The sequence below is a fragment of the Ictidomys tridecemlineatus genome, chromosome 2, assembly GCF_052094955.1.
Source record: "Ictidomys tridecemlineatus isolate mIctTri1 chromosome 2, mIctTri1.hap1, whole genome shotgun sequence".
NCBI classification, from domain to species: Eukaryota; Metazoa; Chordata; class Mammalia; order Rodentia; family Sciuridae; genus Ictidomys; species Ictidomys tridecemlineatus.
In genome coordinates this window covers 229,346,476-229,363,530 of record NC_135478.1, presented here as the reverse complement: position 1 = coordinate 229,363,530, position 17,055 = coordinate 229,346,476, and the positions used below count along the sequence as shown (strand labels likewise).

At 38.0% G+C, this 17,055-nt stretch overlaps 1 protein-coding gene across 5 annotated transcripts in view; it reads right to left on the bottom strand.

Annotated features, from left to right (window-relative positions):
* The window catches only part of Rbm33 (RNA binding motif protein 33), a 98,465-nt gene that overhangs the window by 69,350 nt on the left and 12,060 nt on the right, over positions 1 to 17,055 (bottom strand). For 2 of the 5 annotated variants that reach the window (XM_078040906.1, XM_040291213.2), the window contains exons 2-5: positions 11,170 to 11,248; positions 6,772 to 6,820; positions 2,680 to 2,756; positions 743 to 1,058 (exon numbers count right to left, since the gene is read on the bottom strand). In XM_078040906.1, coding sequence (XP_077897032.1) covers positions 743 to 1,058; positions 2,680 to 2,756; positions 6,772 to 6,820; positions 11,170 to 11,248 — 521 coding nt within the window. Of the gene's footprint in view, positions 1 to 742; positions 1,059 to 2,679; positions 2,757 to 6,771; positions 6,821 to 11,169; positions 11,249 to 12,896; positions 13,114 to 17,055 lie in introns of those variants that run through there. The other 3 variants (XM_021727287.3, XM_021727288.3, XM_040291214.2) reach the window with 3 other exon arrangements.

The following is a 17,055-nucleotide window of genomic DNA, read 5'->3' as shown; positions in this document are numbered from 1 at the left end:
GATCATGCCCCTCCTGCAACTGTCATTAAGTGCTCATTTAAAAAAACAAACACATACACCAAAAAAAACCTTTTTTGATGACAAATCATTTTGTCAGGTGAACAATCTTACATTAGTGCCTTTTTCTTTCCTTATGGTTCAACTTAAAAAAAAAAACAAAAAAAAAAATGCCAACTACCAAAACCATCTTTTGAAATAAAAAAATCAGCACAATCTTTGCTTCCTGATCACAGATAACAAATTATGTGTGACATTTCTTAAACTAACCTCCAATCTCTTTATTCAGGTTTAGACAGTTCTCAGTTACAAAAAGGATGAATGAACAGGACATCAATCACAGGAATATTAGCACCTTGAAGATGTCTTTAGCAGGTCAATAATCTTTTCACCTTAGAAGGACTTTATCAGATCTTGGCTAAAGCCTGGATGAAAGCTCTGCATTAAGTACTTCCATCAATTGACAGTGCATCTCCACCACACAAAGCTGCTCCCTTCCTCAGGGTGCAAGCCTCAAGGTCACCATTCTTTGCAGCCTTCCAGAATGACAAAAGAGCATTACCTCTGGCCAAACAAGCTGTCAACACAAACTTTGTCATAGCTCAGATAAAGAAACTGGCAGACAGTGATAATAAGGTCTAATTTCCCTCCCTCCCAAGGGAGGTAAACAGATTTCAAATCAGTCTAGAAACCCATGAGCAGGAAGCCATGTTATCTTTGGCCATACAAAGGAGGAAAGACTCACTGTAAACTCATCTAAAGGTTCATTGATTTCAATGTCCAACACTTCGTCACTGTACAGCTGCTCCTCCTCTGGCTCCTCCCCATACTCTATCTGGTCTTCTGTCAACTCCGTGTCATGGCCTTCATCGTACTGTCCTTCCTCGGGGTACTCCTGAGTGTACAATTCTGGTCCGTCGGATTTGTGGTAAGCTATCTCATCCTCTCCTTGTTCATACTCAGACTCTTGTTCTCCAGATTGGTCATTCGTGTTGTCCGATAGTTCAAATGATGTAACCATGCCAGATGTGGTATTCAGATTAATCGTGACACCCTGAGAACTGGAAAAATACAAAGGAAGACACCCCATGAGAGTGGAGCTCAAAATTAAACCACGACATACATACATGAGTTGTTTAAACTACAGCTGATGAAAAGTTATTCCTGTCCCTGACCAAAGCACTTTCCCAGCAAGTGAAAACACAGCTCCAGGAGCCACCCTGAGCCACAACAGGACTCATGATGCAGACTGGGCCTCCACTTAGCAGCTGGAGTGTTTGGGACCAGAAGAACCCACTCAACAGATGAAGAAGCAGATGTGACCGGTAAATCCAAGACTGAACCAACGTTTTCCATTCACTGAAATGAAAACGATCTGTTTGCTGAGTGTAAACTAAAAATAAGAGTACTATTCTATAAGCAAAAAACAATAGTTGGAATTTTAAGAACAAAATGGTTTCTTTTTAAAGCCTATGATATAAATTCCAATTAAAAAACTCTTTAAGATTAAAAATCTGCAGGGTAAGCCAAGCACAGTGCCTCAGCTTTCTTAGTTGCTGTAATCCCAGCAACTAAGAAAGCTGAGGCAGGAGGATCACAAGTTTGACAACTTAGCAAGACCCTCAGCAACATAGCGAGACCCTGTCTCAAAAAATAAAAAGACTGGAGATGTAGTTGAGTGGTAAAGACATCCTTGAAGATGTCCAAAAAAAACCCGCAAGAAGATACATTTCAATGTTCACATAAAATTTAGGCCAGTCATAAATATCTCAAAATTGTTTTAAATTAGCAATTTCTGAGTAAAAAAAAAGGGCTTTGAAAAGGCAAAAAACATATTGCATTTATTAAACCATAATAGCTAAATGCCAAATAAGATGACGATAATGTTCCAAATGCAAGATTATTCAAATAAAACTATGTTCACACCTGTTAAGTGTCCAGTCCTAACAAAACACTGAATATATCACATAGCCTTTAAACTACTCTAAAAGATTCAAAAGATGTATTTCAAGGCCAGCCTAACTCAAAAGATCAAAATATAAAAATGATGTCAAAGAACAGAATCAGAAAATTAGCTACCTGGTAGAATAATTAAAAGCTGTATTTTTACCCATCTATCACTTTAGGTTAGAAAACTGTTACAAATCTACATGACACATATTTTGTTCATTATATTTATAACCAAGACATGTATTTATATTTCCCCAATGTTTCCTCATTTAATTGAAAATTGTTTCCACTTACCAGAGGTAGGTGGAAGTAAGTATCTCTCTCCAAAATGGTAATTCAGAAAACAGGTATTTATTAATACAAACTGCCTCAGATGAAACCCAGACAGCCATACCAAATCCCAGCCCCTGCACTAGCTGTGCCACTGTCCTCCTCCCATGAAGCGCTTTCTGAGAAGCAGCATAAATCTGTACTGGCATCTATGGCGACATGAGCAGACCTCACTGGCCACCAGATGCAGGTCCTGACCTGGATTCACGCAGCTGATCCCTTTAAAGAACCTGGCGTATGCTTGTTTCTACATCAGAAGACACTAATATCCCATTCAGAATGTAATCATATGTTGGATACAATACCACATTGCTCAATTATACTTTATTAGAACTATAAATCACAAACAGTTCCTATCAATTTAGTTAAATAAAGAAATTTTAATGAGTTAATACTGAATACCTGAAATTTTCTTCATCTTCATTATCACTCTGTAAAAGATCATCATTTAGCTCTTCATCTGACAAATCCGACTGATTCTAATTAAAATAAGAAATCTAATTAATGTGTGTCACTTCCATAAAGAGACTTGTTACAAAAGAGCAAAATCACATTGAATGGATTATTTCAACTGGATTACTTATGACTTTATGTATTAAAACATTGCCATCTAAAAGGTTCTCTCGATTTGATATTACTATGGACAATCCAGAGATCCCATATCTGGCATACTGGCTAAGTATTAGATACCACAGACAAGTAAGTATAGAAGCAGCAAATGTAATATCAAATTTACTTTCATTTTAACACAAAAGAACAAAGGTAAGAGGTGCCTAGGTGGGGCATTCTAAAGAATTTTTCTTTATCATACACAAAAAAGAATGGTAACCTTAAGATGTAACTAATATATAGCAGGATGTGGTGGTACATGCCTATAATCTCAGGGGCTCAGGAGTTTGAGGGAGGAAGATCACAAGTTCAAGGCCAGCCTCAGCAATTCAGAAAGGCCCTACACAACTCAGTGAGACTCTATCTCAAAATAAAAATTAAACTAAAAGGATTGGGATGTAGCTCAGTGATAAAGTGTCTCAGTACCAAAAAAAATAAAAAAGAAAATTAAGGGGATATGAAAAAATTTAACAGTTTCCAAAATCTATAAACTCTTTAAGCAATATAAAAAGGGCAACTTCAGAAATAAGCAATTTTTAAGATAACTGGATCTCTATAAACTGAAAAGGGGGAGAAACTTTGGCTTTCCCAATACAGACCATGTATGAAAACAAATGTTACTAGCTCCAGCCTTCAGGGTTTGACAGCATGTGCTGCACCTATCGTCAAGCAGAGGCCCAGCAGCAACTCCAGCAGGAATTCTGAGCTTCTTTGGGCTAATGTGTTCCAACATCTGACTTGGGGGGGTGGGCACTTCATTTTTCTTACTTTTTAAAATTATTCATATGTACAAAAGGCATACATAAATTACTCCTCTTCCTCCAAAAGACAAACAAACATACAGATACATTTATATTTAAAAAGGCAAAGTAGAATAACTGACTTGATCTTCTACCTGAAGATGAAACAATATTTTCTTCTTTTTTTATACCATATAAAAATAGGTCTCTCAAATTTGATAATATATTCTTTATTACAGAATTTCTGATAACCAAAAATAACAAATCCTATTAATTCTAGTTCCAAGAAACCCCATCTATCATTGATATTACATTAAGATAAAAATAACATGGGCCACACAATCAGTTTATCTGCAGAAGGGAGAACGGATGGATCTCTATGACAACAAAACGCACTGCTTAAGACTCACAATGAAGTTTCTGTTAGCTGGGCCAGTCTGACAGTAAAAGGGGCTGCCATTAGCAGGTGCAAGCCAGGCCTGTCCTGGCAAACACAAGTCAACAGTCCAAGTCAGTAAATAAAAACTCATGAAATCTTCAAAAATTAGCAATTCAATAAAAGCCAAATTTCATTCAAGAGGCTAATGCCTTGAATTTCTAATTTTTTTTTTTTTTTTGGCTGAGGATCAACCTAGGCTTTGTGCATTACAGGCAAAAGGTCAACCACTGAGCTATACTCCCAGTCCTTAAACTATAAGGCATTTGGCAAAATGAACCAATAATTCAACAAACAGATAAAAGGAATATATGTGATAGGCCCTGACCACAATCTCTTTGCCTAAGGATTTGGCCTTTCTCTCTCAATTCTCAACCTACTGAGTAACAGACACAGGAACAAGAAGAGAATATCCACTTCACTGGAAAATCTGGAATTCTCAGAGCTAGACTGACTACCACAGGCCAAAGGTGGCTGTCAATGAATCCCCATAAGATAGAGCAGACTATTTTCTCAGGCAAAGGGGAGAGCAGCTTGGGAAGGCTATGCTCAGCTCAGGATGAACTATAGGAAAGTAGGACAAACAGATCTCAAGAGGAAGAAAAAGTGGCCAAGGATGCTAATGAAATTCTTCCTCCTAGTCTTTCCAGACAGGTTGTTCCTCTATGGGGAAAGAAGCAAGCAGGAAAGCAAAAGAATGGTTCTCTCTCAGGCTCCCAAGAACAAAGACCTGAGCAGTGGAAGTTCAAAAACAAAGAGAAAATGGTTCCCCAACATTCTCCAACATTGGCACCTATGATAGAGATCACCTTGGTGTACGTTGTCCATGCACTAGTTGAGGCCAAGTAACACAGAGAAGCTAAAGAAGAAATATAAACTAGCATCCCACTTCCATCTCAATCTCACTCAAGTTTTTAAAATTCTAATGTGGTCACCCCAGCCTTCTTCATCCTGACCTTGCACTACGCATGTAAAACTTCTCTGACAGTGAGACATACGTAGCACACTCTGTGCTTCTGGCCATGAGGACTCTATGAGTCTCTCAAGACACAGTTATACCTCTATGAAGTTCTCAGAGCTACTGTAGGGAAAGCAAAGGGGGTCAATGCACCTGCCCAGTGGGCACCAGCCACAGACTATAGCAGCAAACTTGTTAATGAAGACTCACTCGAAATCAAATAAACACCATTTAAACCAACAAAAATCATTTGTCATCTATCACATCAACAAAGACTTTTCATGCACCAAGTGAGAGAAATGTTCATCCACTACTGCTAGGGACAGAAAGCACCTTGGCAAAAGCTTCAAGTATGTGTGTCCTTAGACCAGGAGCTCCCCTCGGTGGGCACTTCCAAATAAAAGACTCCCCAAAGCACACCAAGATTCAGACCTTAAACTATCATCTTAATACCTGAGATTTACTTCAAAATAATTCAGAAGGTAGGCATTGTATGGGGGTAAAGACAGGAAAAAAAACTACCTTTAACCGAAAACTACTGAAGCTGGCTGAAAGACACATCAGAACAAATTATACTTGTCTCTGTTGTTCTGTATGTTTGAGATTCTCCATAAAAAAAGCCTTTATTTTGTTTTAAGTTGCTATGCTTTAGATAAGGTCTGAAATATTCCTCAAGGCTTTATGTTCTGAAATGTGGGTAAGTAAGAAACAGAACACAGAAAAACAGAATTGGAAAAAAAAATCTTGTGTCAAATTCATATATTAGAGAAAATGCAAATAATACAACACAGTAAGTTACAAGAAAATGGCAAAGCAGGCACTTCTAGTACAAGATCTTTACAATATTATACACGAGATCAAAAGGGCAACTCAATCAGTGATAACATGGACAAAAAGTGTCAGTCAACAATACACCTTGAAATGCTGGCTTAAACTACTATTACTGATGAATCTTTACCTAAAAGTGTAACAAACTTGAGTAACAACCTTTGAGATAAGAACCCATCAACAATTTAAAACTTTTAAAAACTAAGCATTTAAAACTATCTTGATGGTTTATCAAAATAGAATAGCAAGTATTTTTAAATACTAACAAAATTTAAAATTTTTACTTTTATCTCTTGCTACACATTTTTCATGAATGTTTTATGTTTGAAATAGATCAGTAGAGTATATTATATAGAGATATAAAATTTTAAAGATAATTACTTCAAAATTTTTACTTAATCAAAAAGTATTATAAAAAATTACATGAGAACTTTGAATTTTGTTTATGTGGATGTCTATTATATCTGAACATATTTACCTTTAAGCTTATCTGCAAATAATCCCAAAGTGAATTCCAGAAACATTATGCAAAATATTAACCTGAGAATGTTATATTCCTGTAAGGTAAGGGTAAGATTTATGCCACCACTGTCCTAAACCCAATACCTGCCAGGTACTTTGAACATAGAAGAAACCAAAACATTTACTTCAGAGGGATTACTGCTTGATTTTTGATTAAAGAACTTACTAAAGTCAATTCTGTGCATTTAAAAATTAATTCAAGACTGAAGGTGTAACTCAGAGATACAGTGAATACATGCTTAGCATGAGAAAAGCCCTTAGTTCTAGCCTCAGCACCAAAACAACAATAATAATTGTATTTATACAATTTTTATGTACTCCAGACATCCTATGCACAAGTGATGCATTCCTTTAATTTAGTACCATTAAAAGACTAGTGTTTTCTTTCAGATATTTCTTACCTTTTTGCCAGACAGCAAATCTTCTCCAAGTAAGTCATCTTCAAGTTCACTGGGAGAATGCAGAAACATCAAAGCATTATTCCTCCTAGACTGGAAAGTATGCTGACCACTTAGCAAGGGCTCTAGGGCTCGGGTACTCTCATGAGAAGTTGGCTATACTGAATATTCTTGTAGGTAAGGAGAGGCTTTGACACAGGATGCAACCCACTAAACTTTCCTCTTAGTTTTGCACCTCAATAGAGATCTTAATCTCTTTGCACAGTTGAATAATTAGTAAAAGAAACTGTAAGAAATAATATCTAAGCTTTCTCCTCCCTCTACAAACTTATATGATGAAATATATCATTTAAGATATATTTCATATATCACAAGATCATAAGAAACCATGATACTCTCTGGCAAAAACTGAAACAAAAAATTTACAACTTTAAAAACAATGGTGAGTTATAAAATTAAGTAACAGTAACAAGGGAATCATATTTGTGCAGTGGAAAAAAAACAATGGTCACCTGTAATGTTTCTCTGTATATTTCTATTGTGAAATAATCAGGAGCAGGCTTTCTTACAAATAAAGTAGAAACCTTAGTAAAGCAAAAAACTGGAGAAGTTTCTTCACTGAATGTGAAAAATAATTTTGATTGGTGAGAATGGTTACCACTGGGTTTTAATTTTGGAGAAACCAATCTCTGAGAAGCAAATGTCTTTAATGACTCACACACAGAAGGAAAAGGCACAATTAGACTAATGGTGATTCAAAGTGCAAATATCTATGGAGACCAAGTGCACCAATGTTCTCTTTTTATAAAGATTCTAGCTATAAAAGTCTATAGGTTTTGATTAGTATCAGCACTACTTGCTCAAAAAGTAGTGGTGGGCTGTTTCACAGAACACTAGGATCTCTGGGAATGATTATGTAAAGTTAAAACAGAAATGCATGTGTCCATATAACACCTTTTAGAACTTTAAAAAACAAAAATTCAATTTTGTGCACTGAGAATATCTTTAGTTATTTTAAGTTACCTTGCAGTAAGTCTAATATTCACATCTTATAGATGAAAACAAGGATAAGACATTAAATAATACCCAAGGGCTACACAGCAGAAATAGATTGATGCAAGACAAGAACTCACTAGCCCTTGAAAAATGGACCAGTACAAGATAGCTTTCAGAAACACAGCTCCTCCAATAATTTAACCACTAATCATCTGTAAGATTATTTTTCTAACTTCAGTGTTACAATTATCTTCCAGGGGCAGGGAAAAACATAGTGTCAACAATATTTACAACTCCTTTGAGAATTTGATTCTAGATAACCAAAAACACACAAGCACCTCTTTGAAGACAAGTGTTTCTCTCCACCATAACTTTAACCAACTGAAAATGGAGGTAATTCCATTCCCATGGTACATTACTTAAGATGGCAATAACAGCAATTTTAATTATACAAATAAAGAACTAAAAAGTATTTTGACTTACTGATAAAAATTGGTATCTTATTTTCAAACGCATAACGACTATGTATACTCTTTAGACATAAACATCTTTCAAAAGAGATACTTGACATAAACCTGTATCACTTATAAATGAGTGGAGTATATAAAAAAGGGAACACAGGACTTGTTCTCATGACTGATGAGACAGTAACACAGCAGACAGCAGCCTAAACCCAAAGGATGACAAATCATCAATGATCAAGAAACCAACAATATCCATTTAGGATATTTCAGGAAAATACTATTAAAGATGTCCATGCCCCTACCTCTCCCCAAATTGCAGCCCAAACACACTAATCTCAAGACCTAATTCTAAATTCACATGAAATACAAGGAGTAAAGGAACACCCTAAAACACCAGATGGGGTACAATAAGCAAAGGCAGAAAATCTGACTTTGTTTCTCCCAAAAAACTGCAGTAACTAAAGATGGGAGTGTGCTATGCATTAGGTAAGTGTCCCTGAGGTCCACTTGTTAAAGGCTTAATCCCCAGGGTGGTGCTAGGTGAGGCCCCTAGATCACTGAGGATGTGCCTTCATTGTGGACTATGGGATACCGTCTCTTTTGCTGTTTTTCTGCCTCAGAATATGAGCGGTTTGTGCAAAACCATGTGCTCCCACCGTGACATGCTGCCTTCTCAAAGGCAGGGCCCAAAGCAACAACAGGACCACTTGATACAGTTCATTATCAACTGTAACCTTCAAAACTGTGAACAAAAACAGACTGATCAATTACAAAATTTGGAGTTTATTTAGACTCGGTTCAAATTATGAAAAATTATAGACATATATCCACACTGTGAGTATAGAATATGCATACATATATATTTAACTTGTGCAAATATATATATACATATCAAAATATGAGAAAATCAGGAAAATATTAACACTAACGAGACAGTAATAAGACGTTTCGTAGGCCAGGAATGGTGGTGCAACCCTGTAATCCCAGTGGCTTGGGAGACTGAGACAGGAAATTGCAAGTTCAAAGCCAGCCTCAGCAACTTAGCGAGGTCCCAAGCAACTTAGCAAGACCCTGTCTCAAAATATAAAATAAAAGAAAATGGGCTGGGGATGTGGCTCAGTGTTGAGTGCCCCTGGGTTCAATCCCTGGTCCTGCCCCCCCCCAAAAGTTTCATTTTTAGACAACTCTTATGGCTACATTTATAAATCTACTTTTTACTGAGATAAGTTCCAAAATCTTTTCAGATAAAGTAGTGTCTATGACTGAGGGGCTGCAGTATGCAGACAATACAAACTGGCAACCTGGGAAGCTGAGTTGTGGTTCACTGCACTATTCTGTTTTCACTGATGCTTGAAATTCTAAGTTAAAAATTAATGAATTTAATCAATTTCAGGCAAATTATATATCTAATTAAAATATACAGATTTACTTTTATAGATGCATATAGGATATAATGAACAAAGATAACAGAGGAAATCAAAATGAGTTAACTTTACTAAAAAACCCACTTTGTATTTTATTGTTTCATCATATTTTTAAGCAAAACCAGCTTCAATACCTTGAGAAAAGATTTATTCTAAGCTTCCTTTTTTTTTTTTTTTTTACAAACAGCATTAAGGCTAAAAATAGCCAACTTGACTGGTCTAAGGGCTGCCCAGAGAGCTGGCAAAACATATTCATGAATGTCTATAAGGATGTTTTCAGAAAAGATTAGCATTTCAATCAGTAGACTACAGTGAAAGAGCTACTTTCCAGCTAATTCATATCCTTGAGCTGAAATACCCATCCTCTTCAGGTTTCTGGTTCTCCAACCTTTGGGCTGGGACTAAGACACCACTGACTCCCTTGGTACTCTCGCCTTCAGGCTCCTGGTTCTCAGGTCTTCCGGATAGGACTAAACTATACCACTGCTTTCCTGGGCCCAAGATTGCATGATCCAATCCTTCATTATAAATCTCTTTCTATATATTCTATTGTTTCTCTGAAAAATCCTGCCTAACACACTGAGATGATGAAAACAATCAACCTTGTAGACTATAAGCATAACAAAGTTTGCACAGATTATTCTGTAAAATTTCTGGAGCACTGCTCTTTCCAAGCAGGAATCAGGTATTCTTTTCATTGCAATACATTTTTGTTCTTTATTCAGTTCTATTTACTGATAAACCTTCTGATTGTAACTCCAAGGTAAATTTTACAGTTTCTCACCTCCAGCATTTAAGACGGTGAGAAAGTTGTAAAGAATCGTCATTCTCAATACCTCTACCACTATTAGGCCCCACTGTGTACTCCCTCCAGCACAACTGGAACCTCTACTGGAACTCATCGCCAGAAGTGACCATCCACACAGATTGACATGGGCATTACTGTGACTCTTTTATACTGTATGTGCACATGTGCATTCCTAAGATAGTCTCATCTTACTGGTAATCAGGGAAAGTAAATTAAAATGAAAATCAACATATTTTAGAAGGGCAAAATTTTTCAAGCTTGGCAAAACATTGGCTAGTGTGTACAAAAGAAACTCTGGCACACAACCAGTCCAATTAAGGTCATGAGCATCCACAACGTCAATACCATTGCTGTGTTAAAACACAGGAAGAGGGATTGGGGGTGTGGCTCAGTGATACAGCGCTTGCCTAGCATGTATGAGGCACTGGGTTCTAGTCTCAGCATCACATATAAATAAATGAATAAAATAAAGGCCCACTGGCAACTAAAAAATACTTTCAAAAAAATACAGGTAGAGAAGGAAAGCTCACATTTTGCATAACCCTGCATATAGTACAGGCCTAGAACAGGAGCCCTCAGGTGATCTTGTCTTGGAGAACCAGGGCATGAAGGAGCCAGTATCCCTATTTTCAGTAAAATCTCTACATAGACCAGTACAGGAGGATAAAGTCTGTAGAAACTCCCCAGTGAAGCACAGGTGTGCGCCTACCTGTCCCAGTCCTCATCAGCTGCTCTTCTTCTCCAGGACCGCTCTGCACCAGGCTTATCAAACTGGTCAAAATCATCATCTGTGAGGAAGAGTCCATCCAAATCAGGTTTAGTAAGTCAAGATAGACACAGCACAAATAACCAGCCACTATAATAACTTTCGATATGAAGAAGTTCCACATACAACGTTCATAAATGCATTAGGCATTTTAATATTTTAAATCTTAAGAACACAAAGCTACCTAATTTATTAAACTATTGGGGGGGGTGGTAAATTTGTAATTCAGTTGGTAGAGTGCTTGCCAAGCATGCAAAAGGCTTTGGGTTCAATCCCCAGCACCACCTCCACCCCAAAATAAAAACATCACTAGGAATGAAAAACAACTAACAGGGTTTTCTAAAAGTAGACAAAATACCCCAAAACTTTAATGTTTCCTTTATTAAAAAAAAAAATGGGCTCTGAGTTTATATTTATTGCTGCATATTACTTTTTGTAACATTCACATTTTTCTAAATTAATCATGGAAAGCAAAGACTCTAAGAAATGTTGAGATAATACAGAAAAAGAGCTAAACAGAGAAAATTAATGCAAGTCACATATACAATTTTTTTAAGCTGACACATTTTGAAATATCAAGAGTCTGATGCAGTGGTACATGCCTGTAATCCCAGCTACTAGAGAGGCTGAGGCAAGAGGATCACAAGTTGGAGGCCAGCTGCAGCAACTAGATAAGACCCCATTTCAAAATTTAAAAAAAGATGGGGTTGCTGGGAAGATAGGCCAAAGGGAAAGCATTCCTATGTTTAGTCCCCAGTGCTAGCCTCAAAAAGGTAAATAGAAACAGGTAAAAATTTAACAGTATATTTTATTTAATCTCTATTACATATCATAGTATCTAAAATATTATATCATGTAATCGATACAGAAAATAGGATATTTTACATTTTTCCATATTTTGCACATACTACACATCTTGCATTTCAATGTAGACAAGCTATATTTCAACTGCGTGGTCATTGTATATATGACAAGTAACCACTGACATGGATGGTGCAGAAAAAGCAATTAAGAGTAATAAAGCCCTGCATGCAACTCAGTTTCTTTTTCTATAAAATGGAGCTATCATCAATCCCATGAATTTGCTGGAAGATTAAGTTTGACAACATATTTTAAAATGCAGGGACTGACAAATTAGAGGCACCTGATGTAGTTATTTTTATTACTAGGAACGGTTTTTATCCTAGACACACACAATCAAGGAGGTTTACAGAGAAGCAGAGTGGCGTAAGGCAGCCGTGTGATGCAAATGCCCATAACATCTTGGCATTTTTCCAGCTTTGGCTAAAAATTAACAACTAAGGTTCCTACAAAGTAATCTATCAACTCTTACCCAATACTACCAAACAGAACACAGACTTTAAAAAGCATCCAAGAATGAAAGACACAGATGACAACCAGCAATTCCAAGAGTTCAACCTCCAGCATGACTATGTGAGGAGCTCCACAAGCCCCTCTCCAAAGTTTTTTTTTTTTTAAGGCCACTTAAAGTCTCTAGAAATAAAAATATTCTTATTCCAGAAATTTACTCAAATCAGATTACAACAGCCATAAGAATTCAATGGTCTTTGGACCAGGACCCAACCCCTCCTCCCCTGGGCCAGCAAGGCTGACTCAATTCCAAGAACCAGGGCTCCCTATCTAGCACTACTCATCCAGACCCCACCTACCTGCTGCTGAGTTCCAGGTGAGTGTGATAAAGACTTCCTTCTTCTCCCCAGGTCCCACTTGTGGGACAGACACTACTGGGCCCAGATTGCACCTGACCTTGCTCATGTAATGGATGCTCCACACCAGAGTCAAGCCAAGGACCCCTGAGAATGCTTCCCCCAACTCCAGGTACTCGGCCTCTACAGTGACGTGCCACTCAAAGAGACCAGCACACCACTACCCATCACAGCCCAAGAGCTGAGGCTCAGAGAGTTTGCAAGGTGAGAGGGGTGGTTTAGAATAGAGTTCTAACTCTCCCAAAGAATCTGACTTCAAGCCAAAGGTGCTCTCAAAACCAATGAGGGTTTTGCTAGGAAGGAAATGGGAGGACATCTATCCATTCAAAGGAGCCTCAACAGACTCTCTAAATTTATGCGCCAGGGCTTTATTGACAATGTGGTCAAGGAAAAAAAAGGATGAGGATGCTATACCAAAGGCTTGGGCAGCTGAGGGCACAGCAGAAACTTCACGCTGCAGAGGGGTGGAGCAGATGTCTAGCTTAATCCAGTCAGTCATCTCATCTCCACAGGAAACAAGCAGGTAACAGTCAACACCCCCAAGTGGAACAGCAGGGAGAATAGCACCCAGAGCTGCTCCAAAATATTATCTAAAATGTCCAGTTTCCAAGTGAAAATTACAACCCATCAAAGAAACAAAAAAGTATAACCCATAATCCGTCAGCAAAAAAAAAAGCAGGCTACAGAATCTGCCTGTCAGGGTCAGATGTCAGATTTAATAGAAAAAGACATGTAAGTAGCCATTACAAACATGTTCAAAGAACAAAACTGAAATCACACTAAAGGCAAGTAGAAACCCACGTCAAATATTAAGAACATGGTAAGGACACAGAAATTCCTAACAAAAAGCAAAACAATTCCCTAGCTGACAGATAATAGAATTCACTAGAGCAACACAAGCAGACTCAAACAAGCAGAACAAAGAGAGAGGGAAAAAAAATGAAGACAACTGAACACAGCTCCAGAGAAGGGTAGGCCATCAGTAGATATCCCAATATATTCACAAAAGGAGTATCAGGAGAGGAAAGTCTTGAAGGCAGAAAGACAACAAAGACCTACCACTTACAGGGGACTGCAATTCACAGCAATTACTTCTCCTTGGAACTATGGAACCACAGTGGCCAGGGGCAGTGGAATAATCCATCCAATAGCTCACAGAAAGACTCTTAGGTCCAGCTACAATACCTTTCAAAACATGAAATAATAGCAATCACAGAAAAACAAAAACAGAAGGCATCTGTTGCTAACAAGTCCACTGTAACTTGTTGAACTGTATGCCCCCCAAAGATACAGAAGTCTTACCCCACCCTGTGAATGTAACCCATCCTATTTAGAAATGAGGTGTCTACAGATGTACTCAGGTTAAGACAGGACCCTGAGGAGGACACTGAATCCAATGACTAACGTATTTGTAAAGAGAAGATTAGAGATAGGCACACAAGGGTAAAGGCCATGTAAGGCCAAGGACAGTAATGCCCCTACAAGTCAAGCAATGCCAGGAGTCACCAAAAGCTGGAAGAAACAAAGGATTCCCTCTAGAGCCTGTTAATATTCTCTGGCTTCTTGAACTATAAATAAATTCATCCTGTTTTAAGCTAATCCCTTTGTGGTGTATGTAAATGTGTAGTTTCATAACTTTCACTGAATAGGGGAAATTTTTAGCCATTATTTCCTCATTCTGCTGCCACTTGCCCTTTGGCCTTCTGGGCCTCCCACGTATTTAAATACATTTGATGGTGGCTCTTCAAACTCTCTTCATTTTTTCTTTCTTGACTACCAAATGGATAATCTCAGTGGACCTCTGTGTTCGCCCATTCTTTCTTCTGCTTGCTCAAACCTGTTGCTGAACCCCTGCAGGAAACTCACTTCAGCTATTGTAGTGGTTGGTACCATAAGTTCTATTTATGTCCTTTTTGTAATATTCCCTATTTCTTCATACATGCCATCCAGAAAGCAATCTGAGCATGTTTAAAACAGATTTTTCAAAGCCTGCCTTCAAGTTCAATGTCTGGGCTGGCTTGTGGGTGGCTTCTACCCACTCCCACCCCCACTCCCCACACTGGAAGAGGCCATACTTTACTTTCTCAGCTTCTCTATAAGTAAATTTTAATTTAAAGTTGGATATTTTATTGCAGTGTAATAATTCTGGAAAATAGATCCTCCCCTTTCTAGGTACTGCTTCTATTACTTAATGAAGACTGTTGTCCCTTCTTTAGTGACTTCCCTAAGCATTTTTGCAAAAACTATTATATTCCTTCTTGAATATTGCCACTGCAGTCTCTGTTCTGTTACCTCCCTAATCGCCCAGTGATCTGACAGATTTTCTTAAATGCTTCAATCCAATAAGAAAAGGAAAACTGACCAGTGCTACAGGGCAAAGTGCTTCAGTGGAGGAAGGCTGAAGTACAAGGGCCTCTGTGCCAGTCCAACAGGGACCAAAATATGACCCAAAGAACACAGTGCCAATTCTTGAAGGGTAAGATTCCTACTATCCACCCCGGGACCAGCAGGTATACCAGGACTGTGGGCTGCTGTCCCCCTGGCTGCAGGCCACAGGTGTGGATGTTGGGGGAGAGTAGCCACCCCAAGAAACATCAAAACTCACAGGCATTTACCAGCCTCATTTACCATTCTCCAGGTGCCCCTTGGATGCAGCAACTGTTCAGCCCAACTCTAGATTACAAACAGGCACTTCCAACAGTTCCTGTTACAGTTCCTGTTAGCTCATATTTATTTCACTGGAGGGACAATTCCTCATAATTTCTACCCTACTATCTCTGCATTGTCACAGACTAACAGAATAAATAAAACAACAACAACAATGACCTAACTACACACTGTGAACCAGGGTTTTTTTTCCCCCCATTGTAATTAAAGGACCCAAGCAGAACAACTGTGAAGAGGAAAGGTTTATTTAGGGGCTCACAGTTTCAAAGGTCTCAATCTATAGACGACAGGCTCTATTGCTCAGGGCTTGAGGTGAGGCAGGACATCATGGCAGAGGGAACCAGCTCACATGAGATCAGGAAGCAGAGAGATCTCCACTTGCCAGATACAAATGTATACCCCAAAGCCACACCAACATGCCCACCTCCTCCAGCCACACCCACCACTTCAGTTACCATTCAGTTAATCCTTATCAGGGGATGAATTCACTGATTGGGTTAAGACTCTCACAACCCAATCATTTCTCCTCTGAACCTCTTGCACTGTCTCACACGTAAGTTTCTGGGGGATACCTCACATCCAAACCATAACAACTAGAGACCCACTTTAGACCCCAAAACACTAACAGGTTGCAACATAAAGAATGGAAAAAGATATTCAATGCAAACAACAAGAGAGCTAAGGTGGTTTTACTACTAACACATGGAATAGATCTTAAATTCAAAAGTGCTCATTAAACAAAAGATATTATGTGCTGACAAAAACATCGACTCACCAAGAGATACAAAAATTATAAACACACATGCACCACAATATATGCAGCAAACATTGATAAAAACGAAGAGAGAAATAATTCTTCACTAACAGAATTCTACACTCATAGAAGACCTAGACAGAAAACCAGTAAGCAAGAAGACAACTGAGCAATACTTAAGTCCATAGATCTAACACTCCCTACAGAACACCTGAAAACAACACAGAACATACCTTCTCCAATGCACATGGATCACTGGCTGGATATATGTGAGGACCTAAAAGCATTCTCAATGAAGTTTAAAAAAGATCAGAATCACACAAAATACCTTCTCTGACTACAATATAAATAGAAAGGAAAACTGGAAAATTCACTAACACATGGAAATTAAACTATATACACAACCAACAGATCTAAGAAATTACTGGGGAAACGAAAATGAGATGAACAAACACAAAATCACAACCCACGAGAACATATGAGATGCAGAGAAAGTAGTACTCAGAGGGTAATTCAAGATTGAATCACCTCTATCAACAAAGAACATCTCAACTACACACCCTACTTCACCCTTTGAGGCACACAAAACGCAGAACAAAATAAACCAAAAACCAACAGAAAGAAGTAAATAAAAGAGCAGACACAAATTAAACAAACTAGAAAAAATGCTTCCAAAACTAG